Source organism: Fonsecaea pedrosoi (assembly GCF_000835455.1).
Source record: "Fonsecaea pedrosoi CBS 271.37 unplaced genomic scaffold supercont1.3, whole genome shotgun sequence".
Lineage (NCBI taxonomy): Eukaryota > Fungi > Ascomycota > Eurotiomycetes > Chaetothyriales > Herpotrichiellaceae > Fonsecaea > Fonsecaea pedrosoi.
In genome coordinates, this window is record NW_013550613.1 from 1,079,282 (window position 1) to 1,094,574 (window position 15,293).

The window sequence follows — 15,293 nt, forward strand, 5'->3', positions numbered from 1 at the left end:
GGATAAATCGGCACGGATGAAGATCGGACCTCTCTCATTTAACGGAACATTACCTAGCTTTGCTTTTGTTCACGCTACCTGGAAGCTTCCAACCCAGTTCGTCTGAGCTGGACGCCCTTGCCAGTGGGGAAGTTCCTCCTCTCCTCTCCACGTGTGGCTTAGTGAAAAGGTGTGCTCGACAGTCTGGAACTCCTAGCCCAGGGAATGAACTCCACGGGAATTCTTGTCACCAGTGGCAGTCTCCAGCCGCGGCTCGTCAAAGCCACCTCCAGAACACAAGAGCGAACGCGAAGAGGGCTTGGTACGTGGCCAAGTCTACCACTGACCTCCAGGCCTTCGACCGGGGGTGCTCGAGATCGCTTGCTGGTCCAATCGCTGATCGCCAACCAGCTTCCACCCAGCCGGGGTAGTCCGGGGTAGGGATGAGCAAAAAATGGCTTTGAGAGTTCAATTGACTCAGTTTGTTTTGCCCCGTTATTGGAGCCCAGGCTGGTGGACCTAGGGTCATCTTGGTTCCGTTTAGGTTTTCCCCATATCAGTTTCCAGGGACCCTCGTTTGTACCAAGTACCTGGGGTGCCCCTCGCTGTTTTTTCTCTCTCTACCACCTGTTCTCTTCCCTTCTCTGTTCTCACTTGCAAAAACCCCTCAAGTGCTCTTGAAAACACCCTCATCCCTTCCCCCATTCCACACGCCTCTGTACTCACTTGTGAAACCTCACCTCGACCGCCAATAGACTCACCATGGCGACCACCACCCATACCCAACCCAAGAGGAAGTCTTCCACCGCTGGACTGGCAACTGGAGGGAGGACCGTCAAGCGAAGGGCTTCCAAAGCCTGCCACTGTTGTCGTGGGAGAAAAGTACGTTGTGATGTGGTCGAGAGTGGAATTCCGTGCACGAACTGCCGACTCGACGAGGTTGAGTGCGTGGTCACTGAAGGAAAACGTCGGAGGAAATCCTATGCCGACGGAGAGCTCTTTCACCAGTCTCCCTGCAATTCGATAGAAGAGGAGAAGGAAATTCCACAATTTCCCATCTTTGACGACATCGATGAGCTGAACAACTTTGTCCCGACTTTGCCCAAGTCCGAGCCAACCCATCCCCAGCTAGCCCTGGACGATGAGATGGTCCATCACAAACCCCATATGCTTTGTAAGTCTCCTCCTTCCTCTAAGCTTGGTTTCCGATGCTGATGGAGCATCTGTCTAGACCAGACACAGGGTCGCCGCTTGAGCCAGGATGATCGTTTCCGACGAATGTCGACAGTCGGCACCAACCACCTTTCTCCGCCCCTCCTCTCCCCAGCAATGTCCTATTTCCTCCAGCAAACGAACCGGGTGAATATTGTCCTACCCCCCTATTTGCAACCCATATCTCCCCGGATCATGAGCGAAGATTTGGAGTATCTGCAGAAGAAGGGAGCGTTTTTGATCCCCGAGACAGGCTTCCGCAACGAGCTGCTCCGCTGCTACGTCCAATACGTGCATCCCTTCCTCCCCATCGTCGACTTGCAGGACTTTTTGACCGCCATCGAAAGGAACCAGCCCACCAACACCGTGAGCCTCTTGCTCTTCCAGGCCATCATGTTTGCCGCAACCGCATACATTGACATGCGCTATCTTATAGCCCAGGGTTACATGACCCGGAAAGCTGCCAGGAAATCCTTCTTCCAGCGAGTCAAGCTCCTGTACGATTTTGATTACGAAGTCGATCGAGTCACGGTTGTGCAGGCTGTCTTGCTGATGACCTACTGGTACGAGAATCCCGATGACCCAAAGGATGTGTGGCACTGGCTGGGTGTGGCCATCTCGGTGGCTCGAACCATCGGCCTTAATTGTGATACGTCGAATGCTTCGCTCATGACCTTGCAACAACGCCGCCTCTGGAAGCGCATCTGGTGGTCCTGCTACATGCGGGATCGATTGATCGCCATCGGGATGCGGCGGCCGATGCGCATAGGCACCGGGGATTTCGACGTGCCAATGCTCGAGGTTTCGGATTTTGAGACCGAGCCCTTGCCAGCCGATCTCAGTAGAATGCTCGGAGGCTGCCCTGCCGTGAGAGACACTGCGAAGCGCGTTACACTGGCCAAAATGTGTATCGGCCTTGCCGATCTCTGTATCCGCATCACCCAAGTTCTCGCGGTCCAATACTCTACTCTGGGGCACAAGATTGGGGCAACTCAAGAGACTACAATGAGACTGGTTCCGAAGAAGTCAGCAGCAGACCCATGCGATGTAATCCGGTGTGATCGCGCACTCGACCAGTGGCACAAAGACCTTCCGCATGAGCTCCATTACTTTGCTCCGGATTCGCGCGAGCGGACAAGCACTAATGATGGCGAGGTCATTAACCTCCATCGAGCTCTGCTGACTGGAATCTACCTCACCGCCATCAGTGCATTGCATCGGCCACAAATACTCCCTTCGGCTCCAAATGTTGTGGTTGCCCCGGAGCTCCGAGAATTGTCGAGGAGGAAGGTTCGCGAGGCCGCCAACGATATTACCGAGATGTACAAAGAACTCTTTGCGCATGATTTGATACGGTACCTCCCCAACACTGGGGTAACATGCCTGCTTCCTGCCATTATCATCCACCTCCTGGATATCAAATCCAGCGACTCCAATACCCGGCAAGCGAGCATTCGGAGATTCCAATTTTGCATGCAGGCCTTACAAAGACTGCGTGAGATGTATGCTTCTGCGGATTTCGCCTTTTCCTTCCTCGATGCAGCAGTGCGTAAGACCAATGCTCAGGTCTATGCTGCTGCTGGGGCCACACCTGGGATGAAGTCGCCCTTCTCGACCAGCTCGACTGGAATGGACCAGAAGAAGTTTCTCCCAGGACCGCTGTTGCTCACGCCGCCTCCTGAGGCTATGCACACGGCGAGCTTGCTACTCATGAACTCGACGCTAGCTCCGGAGGAGCGAAATCTCATTGCTGCGTACACACCACCAGAGTCGGATATGAGCTTGAACCCCCATCAGACCGCGGACGAAGCACTGACCAAATCGGCGGACATGACAATCGAACAGAACCTAGGGTTTAACTGTACCATGGATGAGGATCCGACACACGCTGGTTTTGAGACACTTGTCGATTTGGAAGGAGGCACCGATTTGTTTTCCACTGTCGAAGATGGCCTGGATTTGAATATGCAGTGGCTTCAGGGATTCGATGCAGATAATCACACTCCTAACTCTGGAGAGTTCGCCTTGGAGACGATTGAAGAGGTAGACGAGCAGCGGAACCAATGCGGTTATGCAGAACAGCCACTGGACGCCACCGATGAGCTTGTACTTGGTTTGGCCATTCAGGGTGAGGCTTGAGATTTTGCGATGCGTATGGAATGGTATATATAAAACATGACATTTTTGTGTCTTTTTGAATCAGTACAACAGGATGATTTGAGGACAGAACGAGCCTGGATATTGCTTCACCGTTACCAGAGCTTAGGTAGATGTTGAGGTGGCATGCAGATCATTGGTTTGTTTAGAAGCGAATCAAGTGACGAAGTCTGCCTGCGGCTAATTTTCCTTTCCATTCTCTTTATTTCTTCGTCGTGCCTCGCAATCTCCTCAACACAAATCGTCTTATTTCGTCTTTCATATCAATCGTCCATCTCATGTCCTCTTGTACTCTCTGCTTGGAGAAGTATTGAATAGCCATTAGGGCCTCCAATACCCCACCTCAAGCACAGAAGATTCCGCCCCCGCCAGTTGATCGGCGGTGGCCCGTTCAACCTCTACCCTGCAATGTCACATTGAAAAAACATGACCAGTGGCAACGAGATAAGGGAGCTCGCCTTGCCAAAAAAAAAAACCCCCCCCCCTTTGAACTCGGCCTCCTCCGCAGTCAGCCGACCCATTTGACGAGGACATCCTCCAATCACACCAAAATGACATGAAAGCCTTCTACCTGGATGGGCAGTGTTTGCACGCAACTGGTCTACCTAGGGACCTGGCATCCTGGCCCTCCTCCATTCTCCGTCACTATCCGCGGTGTCCAGCGCCAAGTCACAGAAGCTTCGAAGCTTTCGAAGCTCCGCCACGCAATGCTTGTTCATTGCTGTTTGCACTGTCACACAAGGTGTTTACCGCGCCCGCATTCTTGGGCAAGCGATGGTTAAAAGATGTTTTACAGGGTAACACGCCGTTTCGCAGCTCCGGAGGGTCTTCCAATGATTTCTGGAAGCTCGGTGCACAAGTAGCGAAAGCCCAGAGGGATCGTGTGATTGGAGGTCGGTTGTCTCGAAGCTTTGGCGAGGAATATTGTCTGCATAAACCGTACTGGCTGTTCCCTGTCGTGCCTGGCCACATTGGCCAAGTCACAGGCTGAGGATCTACCACCATCCTGATGCAGAATTCCCCGAGCGGTGCAATCTTATCTCAACCTAGCCCCATTGACTGGCAGAAGCTGTCATTCATGCATTTGCCGTAACATCCACTTGGGCACCTGCCTCATGTGGACCGGATCGCATATGGAAATGGACGCTCTCCCGTGGGATCAAGTCCTTTGACTGGACCGCTGCAGCTCGAGCTTCTCTACCCGGCGTCAGACCCCGTTTGTTCAGGGTCACTATAGCTAGGACCCCTGTCTCAATACTACTTCTTGTCATGCTTAACGTCATCGAATTATGGCCAATGCGTTCCTGGTGACTGAGCTGCAGCAAATCGCCTTCGACGAGATCACACCTCGGGCGATTAACCAGCCATCTCTCACAGTCAGGTTGGAGCTAGTGAAGTCACTAGAATGATTGCTACTCTTTGTGAGCGTGGAGTCCGTGCAGATAGCAGTCAGATCGTGATCAGAGGTAGGTAAAGTGGTAAATCATCTGCTACTTAATGTTGTCGCGCGACCCCATTCCTCTCTCCCTTCCTCACGCAGCTGTCCGTGTCTGCTAGGTGGTGGTTGCTAAGTCACACAACAGCTGCTCGGTTTGAGGCCAAACTAAAGGGCAACCTTCAACTGATCTTCCTTCCTCACGTTCGTGTCATTCTTTTACCTCTAGCGATTTGAATAGCTATCGTGATGCACGGTGCAAAACTCTTCCTCGTTGGCGCTCTTGCCGCTGGTGTCTCGGCCGTCAAAGGACCTACCGTGCATAACAGAAGGGTTCCTGGGCCAAAGCTGCAGGTCTTACCTCGACAATTACCAGCGGAGCCCACTGGAGTTAAGACAATTGTCACCCCGAATGGCATCAACATCACCTATAAGGAACCTGGCAAAGAAGGCGTCTGTGAGACGACCCCGGGCGTCAATTCATACGCAGGTTTCGTCAACCTTGCTCCCGATGTTCACAGCTTCTTCTGGTTCTTTGAGTCGAGGAACGACCCTGCCAATGACCCAATTACACTATGGCTCAACGGAGGTCCTGGAAGTGACTCTTTGATCGGAATGTTCCAAGGTGAGGGTGTTTTGGAAATCCAATCAGCCCCGGGCCTATAGCTGACCACGTATTATAGAGCTCGGGCCGTGCAATGTCACTGAGAATCTGACCACGCACCTCAATCCCTACGCATGGAACGAGGCCTCGAACATGATCTTTCTCAGCCAGCCATTGGGTGTGGGTTTTTCATATGGCTCCAAGGTGAGGGCTCTGGGGGAATGTCACCACAAGAGATGGCACTGATGTCGATATAGGGCCCCGGCTCGCTGGATCCTAATTTCGGACAATTCGTTCCTCCGTCAGAGGCAAATGTCACGGGCCGATACCCAATAATCAACGCGACTGAGATTGGTGAGTAGGACATGGCTTGTTACAAACCCATATACTCACGACTGTGGTGTAGATACCACTGATCTTGCCGCGATCGCTGCATGGGAGGTGCTTCAAGGATTCTACGCAGCACTACCGCAGCTTGATTCTAAAGTCCAATCAACCAAATTCAACCTGTGGACCGAATCTTATGGAGGTGAGATATATCGACATCCATCTCAGTTACGAAACTGACCATACTGTAGGACATTATGGTCCTGCCTTCTTCAACTACTTTTATCACCAAAACGAAGCGATCCTTAACGGTACTCAAACCGGCAAATCCTTCGAGTTTGTGAACCTGGGAATCATGAATGGCATCATAGACGAATACGTTCAAGCGCCCTATTACCCGATCTTTGCCAACAACAATACTTATGGCATCAAGGCTGTGAACGATACTGTCTATGACTATATGACGTTCGCCTGTTATATGAATGACGGATGCCTGGACCAGATCTCTTTCTGCGCCGAAGCCGACACGAGCACTCTCACAGGCCAAGCTGCCTGCAGCGAAGCCGAGGCCATGTGCCGGGATAGTGTCGAGTCACCTTACTACTACTACGGGGGCCGCGGAGTCTACGATATCCGTCACCCATACGACGACCCTACCCCACCCACCTACTTCATTGACTACCTCAACTTGGCCACGACACAACAAGCTCTAGGTGTCGACACAAACTACACGTCAGATGCCAACGATGAAGTGTACTACGCCTTCCAGCAGACGGGCGATTTCATCTACTTCAACTTCATTGACGATCTGGAAGAGATCCTTAATTCGTCCTCGGTGCGCGTGACGCTTGTGTATGGGGACGCGGACTACATTTGCAATTGGTTTGGCGGAGAAGCAGTGTCTCTAGCCGCCAAATGGCCTCACGCTGCTCAATTCAAAGCGGCGGGATATACGCCGTTCGTGGTGGATGGAGTCGAGTACGGCGAGACGCGCGAGTATGGCAATTTCTCTTTCACTCGCATTTATGAGTCGGGCCATGAGGTACCCTACTACCAGCCGATTGCTGCCTTGGGCTTCTTCACGCGCGCGATCAATGGCTTGGACATGGCGACGGGTACGATGCACGTGAACGGAACACAAGGGGGAACCAAGGGCAGCGCACAGGCCACTCATACCGAGAGCTTTGTGCCATTGCCAACCAGCTCGTCGAGCTCTGCAGCCTCGGCGGCGGCGTCGTCGGTGCCCAAAGGTCCAGTGATCCCAGGGCGATTTGCGAGACGGGGATATTAATATGAGGAATGACGATGAATGTGTGTAACGGAGCTACGATAGGTCAATGAGAATTCGGTGTCATCGACCCGGATGAGCTTCGTTCGGCTTTCGGCCTGAGGGGACGTGTCCACCGCCACCTGTGTATTCGATGAATAATGAAAAAACTTCGACATCAAAAGTCTAGACGAACGTGGTCGTACCCTGGAGATTTGATACAACCCAGTACGGCCAACTCTCTATGTGTCCTGTAAACGACTCGTCATCTCCGCCTTTGTCTTTCGACATAACATCGTATGTTTATGAGGGGAAGGGAAAAGCAGAGTCAATTCCGCCAATGATATGCGTTCAATCGCGGAGATGGAGGAGATGAGGGGAGGGGAGACTGAGGAGAATTCTTGAGGAGATTGGGGAAGTTCGCGGACAAACGAGCACCGAGCAGACCGAGGTGACTAGTTCCGGCGGCCGCCAGGTCGTGGTTCGTGGGTAAGTATGAGGGATTTCACACTTACTTATCACTAGGTGGGTAGTAAGTACCCTAAGTACCTATGTAAGTAACTCGTACTCCATAGATACCTACTTGTGTGGGGAGCAAGAGCGGATAATCCTTTTTTCACGAGCCAGCCACGTGTTTCTTGGGTATTACGACTCCGTCCCCGTCTCAAGATCAGACATGTGGCTGTGGCTGTGGCTGTGGGCTCCCTAAATCAAATTTGGGGCGGGAGGTGGAAAAAAGTCAAGGGAATTGTAGAATGTGGAATGTACATTGTGCGCCATATATATGCCCGTGGTACCTTCGTGGGTATACCGCGCCCTTTGAGGGACTATATTCTTTGGTACTCGTATGAGGTAAGTACTACACAGAGGACGTGTAGGGGAGTCATCAGCAGGTATGTAGGCATATCTATATGTACGTAGGTGCCTGGGTTGAGAGAGAGAGAGCGCGCTACTCGATATACGCTGTACGAGTAGACGCATACAGAGGCCTGGGCTGCGAGTGACAAAAGTCCCCTGCATGTACCTCCCTCACAGCTCCGTGACTCTAGGGTATGGATAGATAGCTCTTGCGTTCCTTACCTCCCCCCTAAAAACGTATGTGGCTGTCAATGAGGCTCCATGATCGAATCGAATCAGATGATAAGTCGATACTGTGACATCGGTGGAAGGGGGGTTGGTTTCAATTGGGACCATTGGTGTGTCAGGAGGTGACGAGGCTTTTCTTTAGATCAGCGACCACAAAAAAGATAGGTCGGTCAGCCACAAAAAGATGCAGACCAGCTGCGAAGGCTGGTTAGGAAATGAGAGGGAAAGGAAAGGAGAAAGAGAGAAAACAAGGGGGAACGAGGTGGTCCATTGGTGTTGGTGATGTCACTCAATGTCGGTGCCATGTCAAGCACGTCCAATCAAAGGCCACTTGTCACCAATCTCAACGTCTGCCGCCTGCCGCACCCCCGCCTCATCCGCCTCATCTGCGGGGCCAGCCACGCAAAAACTTGGCCATCATCCTTGGAAAAATTGGGTCAGAAAAAGCTGCAACCGCCGATCAACCACGCCAGAAGTTTGTTTGACCTCGCAAATCGGCAAAGCCCAAGTAATGTGGGCACACGCATGGCTGTGGCTGGTGAGCACACAAGTTGCCACGGGCGCCCATCGGTCACATCGGTCGATGATCGAATGCATGTGGTCGACCACGGGTACGCCGTTCCGAACTCATTTTGTCATGGTGATACTCTGAGGCGTGCTGGTACAGGCACCCATAGTAGCGTAGGTAGCTACTGCCTGCATTGCTGCAATCTGTTCATCGTACAGTACTTAGAGCGGCCTCGGTCAACTACCGTGAACGAAGACGAACTCCTCGATAATGAAAGCTGCTATCCCAAACATCCTTTGCAAATACTCGGATGAGTACCGCATCCAAATGGTCTCCCTCACAATAATCCACGTCTCTTGGACCGCACGCACCTCTCTATGACGACACAATGGACAATTTGGACTGAAACTGTGGCTGACCCTGACTTGTTCCATCCATTCAATTGCGTCAGAGCGGTCGATGACCTCTGGATGAGGTAGGAGTGTGGCACAGAAGCATGCAATTTCCATCGAATGGAAGGCAATGGGACAAGGAGATGGACACTGGCTTGCAGGGACATCCAAGCCAGCTTTGAATGGCGATCGAGACTGGAGGGAGACAATCGCGAATGAGAAAGGAGGCAGAAGTGTGGTTCAAAGGCAGTCTGACAAGGGTCCATCCTAGCACATGCCGGGGTGGGAGCAGTTGGATGGAGAAACTGATGTCAGTTTGCCTGGTGCTGCAATCATTGTCCCAACTCTTCACACATTGGCATTGGGAATCGATGGGAGGGACACGCAGACAGCGATATCCGGTAACTCGTATCAACCTTGTACTGCTTCTTGTTCTCTCTTTCCAAAGGAAATACGCCACAACAGCTCTTTTTCCGTCCTACACGAGGGTAGCAGGCCCCCGTAGTGCGGTCATTGCGAACATGGGATTTGACAATGCCCTCGGCCACATGCAGGGATTTTAGAGTTTAGGGCCTCTAGGTGGAGGCTGAGTGGAGAAACGCGACGTCGTCTACCGAGTCCTCGTAAGATTTTCACACGGGGGAGGGTGTGGCGCTTTCATCTGCGGGAAGGCCTCGAGGATGATTGAGAAGTGGACGAAATCGATGTGCAACTCGCATGGCACCGCCGCAGTTGGAACAAGAAACCCGGTTTTTTTCTGAGAAAACTACCCAGGATGACTGGCCAACCCCACCTTCCTGCGTACGAGTATCTACCTAGCTACCTGGCTGGTTCGACAAGGGGGCTTCTCCTTTCACGCACCGCAGAGCAACCAAGTACAGGGAAACCTAGCTCTGCTGGCTCGCTTTGCTCTCTGCTATAACAAAAATGATGGACCGGTGACGTAGGGGAGTTTTTGCCCGTGTACTTGATCAAAGCTGTTCCTCCTCCCTCGTTCCACGGCGACTTTGTTTCTGATCTTCACAGAAACCTTGAATGTGTGTTTTTGATTGTATACCTACTCTAGCTCCGAGCTCTTCTTGTACTATTATCAGCCTATCATCGTAACAATCTAATACTACCTACCCAACTCAACCCAGGAGAAAACACAACTGAAAAGCACCAGACGGGCGTGTGTGCGCGGCTGAACCTGACAGCGGCGCAGAAACAAATGCAGCAAATAGTTTGAGACAGCTGATGACAAGTAATCGACTATCGTCCTCCTCATACGCCTACTACAGCTTCCCACCCACCCCGAACAGAGATTCTCCGCAGTCTAAACGCTCGACCCCAGAGACAGTCAGAAGCTACAAGAGCACAATGCCTTCTCCGGCGGCAGGCAGAACCTCAAATGTCCCCGAGACACCCACAAAGACCGGCAAGAACCCTGCTTCATCGTCCACTTCCAAGCTGACTGGTGAAGGCACTCCCGGTCGGAAACCGCCCAAGCTCGGCACCTCCAAGGCGACGCCGAAGAAACTGTCAGAGTCAGAGTCGCCGAAACCAAAGCCCACAGAAGACATTACCAAGTCCGTAGAAGAAAAGGGCAAGGATGTCGAGGAGGAGAGCCAACAAGGTATCAGCATGAAAGACACGGAAGAGCCTGGCGGCAAGATCAGTCAACCAGGCGACGACACCGGCGCCGAAACCAGTGAGCTCTCCGAAGCTAACCCCGAGCCCATCCCTGAAGACGACGACGACGAGGAAGAAGGGGAGGAAGAAGGTGACACGGTCCGCGGTGGCAGAGATGCTGCTAAAGACGAGGGCACCGAGGGAGACGAAGAGGAAGAGGAAGTGGCAGAAGAGGGCGATGCTGCCGAAGAAGCCGAGGACGAGGCTGAAGGCAAAGGAAACGGTGCACTTAGCGGACTCGGCAAGGCCACCAGCGGTGTCGTTGGTTCCGGCAAGAAAGTCGCAGGTCGCGTTGGCGGTGCCAAAGACTCTGCTACTGGCGCAGCAGGCAAGGCCTCTCAGGGTGATGTGCAAGGCGCTGCAGACGACACAGTCGGCGATGTCAGGGATACGGCAGAAGATACTGCCGAAGACGTCCAAGACACGGCGGAAGATACGGCGGAGGGCGCAAAGGAGACGGCTGAAGAAGCAGCTGATGCCGTACCCAAAGATACTGGGGACGTGCCCGATGTCAAAGACACCGCGAATGGCGTCAAAGGTCACGCAGAGAAGGTGGGTGATGAGGTCGAGGAGACCGCAGAAGAAGCAGCCGATGGTACAACCGAAGGACTGCCTGTTGACCTGTCCATCCTGAAGGGTCTCAAGGTCACCGAGACCGGAGATATCAAAGATAAGGCTGGCAACGTTGTCGGCAAACTCGACGAAGGTGACCCCGCCGATCTTGAGGGTTACGAGATTGGCGACGACGGCGAAATCCTCGATGAAGATGGTGACGTTGTCGGTCGTGCAAGCGTCATTCCAGAAAAGGCTCAAGAACTTGCTGGCAAGGCGACCGAAGACGCCGGTGTTGATGGTGCGGTCAATGGCGTCCACGAAACTGCAGAGGGTACTCAGGACCAGGCCGAAGAGGCTGTTAACGGCGTCAAAGATACAGCAGAGGACGCTGTCGAGACATATCTTCCTGACCTAAACGTCCTCGACGGCTTGGAGGTTCAAGAGAACGGAGACATTCTGGACAAGGATGGTAACGTCTTGGGCAGAATCACTGAAGGCGACCCGGCAGACCTAGTCGGCATGACAGTAAATGCCGACGGCGAAATCCTGGATGAAGATGGCGATGCTGTGGGTCGTGCAGAGACCCTCCCTCAGCCTGTTAAACAAGCTGTCGAAGAAGCTGCCGGGGAACTTCCCGGTGTTGAAGCGCTGGAAGGCCTGGAGGTCCAAGAAGACGGAGCAATCAAGGACCAAGCCGGCAACACCTTGGGCAAGATTACCGAAGGCGATCCGGCTGATTTGGTCGGGAGAACACTCAATGCTGAAGGTGAAGTTTTGGACGAAGACGGCGACGTCATTGGCCGCGCAGAAATCGTACCCGAAGCCGCCGAAGCAGTGCAAGAAAAGGTTGACGGTGTCCAGGAGGAAGCCAAACCAGAGTTTGTCCAAGAGGCATTCGACAAGGTTGAAGGATTGCAGGACCAACTTAAGCCGAATCTCACAATCGTCGAAGGTCGCAAACTCAACAAGAAGGGTACTATCCTCGATGACGAAGGAGAAGTCCTCGCGAAACTTGTGGAAGGCGACGTTAAGGCTTGCGCCGGTAAACTTCCCAATGAGAATGGTGAAATTCTCGACAAAGACGGTAAAGTTATTGGGCGTGTTGAGGTCGTCCAGGGAGAGGCTGCTGAAGAAGCTATGAAAGAACTCCACCCCGAACTGGTTGAACAACTTGAAGAAGCACAGCAGGCTGCGGAAGAAGCCGAAAAGCAAGCCGAAGAGGCTGGCGACCAGGCCGATGTTGCCGGCAAAGCTGCTGATGCTGCTGAGGGTGCCGCAGACACCGCCGAAGAGGCAGTGGACGAGGCTAAAGACGCAGCCGAGAAGATCATCAAGCCAGATTTCGCACAACTCGAGGGATTGAAGGTCAACAAGAAAGGTCAAGTGGTCAACGAGGATGGGGACCCCATCGCCCAGTTGGCTGAAGGTTTCGACCTTGATGCTGTCCGTGGCAAGAAGATTAATGAGAACGGAGAAATTCTGGACAAAGATGGCAATGTTATTGGTCGAGTCGAGTTCATTCCCGAAGCTGTCGAAGAAGGTATCGTCGAAACCATTGAAGAAGCTACTCCCGAAGTCCCCGAAACTTCGATCCTTGAAGGCCTCAAAGTCAACAAGAAAGGTCTAGTGTTGAATGAGGATGGGGACGAGATTGCGAAACTCGTCGAAGGTGATCTTGCTGCCGTTGCAGGAAAGAAATTGAACGATAAGGGCGAGGTCTTGGACAAGGACGGTAATGTCATTGGCAAAGTCGAAATGATTCCCCAAGAAGTTGAGGAGGAAGTCGAAGAGGCTGCCGAAGAGATTGACGATGGCTTGCCGCCTCTATCCATCCTGGAGGGTCTCAAAGTTAACAAGTCCGGCAAGATTGTCGACAATAACGGCAACGTCGTCGGCGAACTGGTCGAAGGAGATGCCAAGAAGATTTGGAAGGCTGGTACAACCTGCGACGACCAGGGACAATTCTGGGACAACAAAGGCCATATAATTGGTCGGGCAAAGACTCTACCTCAAGAGGATAAGGAAGAAGAAGCCGAGTTCGCTGGTCTTGAAGGTCTAACCGTTGTGGCCGACGGATGGGTTGAAGATGAGAACGGCAACAGAGTTGGCCGTATTGTTGAAGGAGACCCAAAGAAACTTGTCGGTCGTGCAGTCGATGAAGACGGTGACATTATTGACAAGCGAGGCAATGTCGTTGGGCACGCTGAGAGATACGAAGAACCCGAACCAGAGCCAGAACCAGAGGAGCAGAAGATCGACCTTTCAGAACTGAAGGGTTTGACATGTAACAAACAAGGCAATGTCATCGGACCTGATGGCGTTCCAATTGGTCGCCTGGTCGAAGGCAATCCCAAGGAGCTTGCAGGCCGCAAGATCGATGAAAACGGCCAGATCTGGAACGATCAAGGTCATGTCGTTGGCCGCTGTGAACTCATTCCATTCAACGAGCGTGAAGCTAAGCCTGAAGGTCCGTTTGCTGGCCTCGAGGGTCTCATCGTTGTCAAGGACGGCTTCGTTGAGGATCACGAAGGTAATGTTGTCGGACAGGTGGTAGAGGGAGATTGGAAGAAACTCCTTGGCCGCGGGGTGGATGAAGATGGCGACATTATCGACAAGTACGGCAATGTCAAAGGCCATGTCGAACCATATGAAGTCCCCGAAGAAGAGGTTGTTGAGGAAGATCTATCCAGCCTCGCTGGTAAGACTGTCAACAAACAAGGCAAGGTCGTTGACGAGCATGGAACCATTTTTGGCGAAGTCGCCGAGGGTGAAGTTCAGCGTCTTGTCGGTTGTAAGGTGGATGGCAAAGGACAAATCTGGTCCAATGATGGCAGAGTCATCGGTCGTGCAAGACTCATCGCAGGTGGTGATGATGGTCGTGCCGAAGGACCATTCTCCAACTTCGACTCTACAACCATTGACAAGGATGGTTTGGTCAAGGACGCTAGCGGAGAGATCATCGGTCGTGTCACCGAAGGTGACATCAAAAAGTTGGTCGGTCGCAAGGTTGATGACGACGGAGATATTGTCGACAAGAATGGTAATGTCATTGGTCACGCCGAACGCTGGGAACCAGAAAAGAAGGAACGAGAGGTTTCACCTATGTCTGGCCTCCGCGTGAATAAGGAGGGTGAAGTCCGCGACCGCAATGGAGATGTTATTGGCCGATTGACAGAGGGCAACTTGCTCGCCTGTATTGGCAAGGAGGTCAACGACAATGGTTATGTCGTGGATCAAGACGGCAACAAGATTGGAGAATGCACCCTGCTTGAAAACATTCCAGATGAAGAAGAAGTTGAGGAGGGTCCAACACCCGAGCAACTCAAAGAGGAAGAGGAGCGTGAGGTTGCAAAGAAGATCTCCAATATCATCAATCAGACGTTGGAGAAGATGGAGCCTATTTGCAAACAGATCACAGAGGTAAGTGCATTCATTGCTTGCTTGCCAATAGCCATACTAATTTATCGTCACAGCTTGTCGAAAGGGCTGATCGCACCCCCAAAGACGAGCTCGATGAGGAGAAACTCGTGCAAGACGTCAAGCCTCTTATCGAAGAGGGTTCTCGCATCCTAGGTGAATGCAATGGTGCCATCCGCGGACTTGACCCCGACGGTCATATCGCAGCCAACGCCAAAGCGAAGGCAGCCAGTGGTGAGGCTTCGCCAGAAGAATATCGTGTGGCAGAGGGATTGAAGGAACTTACCACTCAAGTGGTCAAGACCATCGACAACGCCAAGAAGAAGATTGCCGATATGCCTCATGCGAAGAAGAAGCTGAATCCACTGTGGGCGCTGTTGACAGAACCTTTGTTCCAGATCATCGCTGCTGTCGGTCTACTGCTGAGCGGTGTGCTCGGGTTGGTGGGCAAATTGCTCAACGGCTTGGGTCTTGGTGGTTTGGTGAGTGGCCTATTGGGAGGTCTCGGTGTTGACAAGCTGCTGGGTGGATTGGGTTTGGGCAGCTTAGCGGAAGCTATGGGCCTGGGAAGTGGAAAGAAGAAGAAATAAGGGATTAGTTGATATGTGTTGTTGTTGCCGCGGAGAAGGCAGCAAGATATGAGTCTTTGGGTGGAATTTGTAACACTACCTTTTCCTGGATTT

At 52.5% G+C, this 15,293-nt stretch overlaps 3 protein-coding genes across 3 annotated transcripts; all 3 read left to right on the forward strand.

Annotated features, from left to right (window-relative positions):
- Positions 1 to 741: 741 nt before the first annotated feature.
- Z517_04277 (uncharacterized protein) lies at positions 742 to 3,330 on the forward strand (the record flags this gene model as incomplete). The annotated part of the gene is made up of 2 exons (XM_013429606.1): positions 742 to 1,153; positions 1,211 to 3,330. 2 exons carry the CDS (start codon positions 742 to 744, stop codon positions 3,328 to 3,330), a joined length of 2,532 nt encoding a protein of 843 aa, XP_013285060.1.
- Positions 3,331 to 5,032: 1,702 nt separating this feature from the next.
- On the forward strand, positions 5,033 to 7,005 carry Z517_04278 (uncharacterized protein; the record flags this gene model as incomplete). The annotated part of the gene is made up of 5 exons (XM_013429607.1): positions 5,033 to 5,408; positions 5,467 to 5,591; positions 5,645 to 5,741; positions 5,794 to 5,916; positions 5,966 to 7,005. 5 exons carry the CDS (start codon positions 5,033 to 5,035, stop codon positions 7,003 to 7,005), a joined length of 1,761 nt encoding a protein of 586 aa, XP_013285061.1.
- Positions 7,006 to 10,326: 3,321 nt separating this feature from the next.
- Z517_04279 (uncharacterized protein) lies at positions 10,327 to 15,200 on the forward strand (the record flags this gene model as incomplete). Its single annotated transcript, XM_013429608.1, has 2 exons — positions 10,327 to 14,613; positions 14,667 to 15,200. 2 exons carry the CDS (start codon positions 10,327 to 10,329, stop codon positions 15,198 to 15,200), a joined length of 4,821 nt encoding a protein of 1,606 aa, XP_013285062.1.
- Between the last annotated feature and the right edge of the window lie 93 nt (positions 15,201 to 15,293).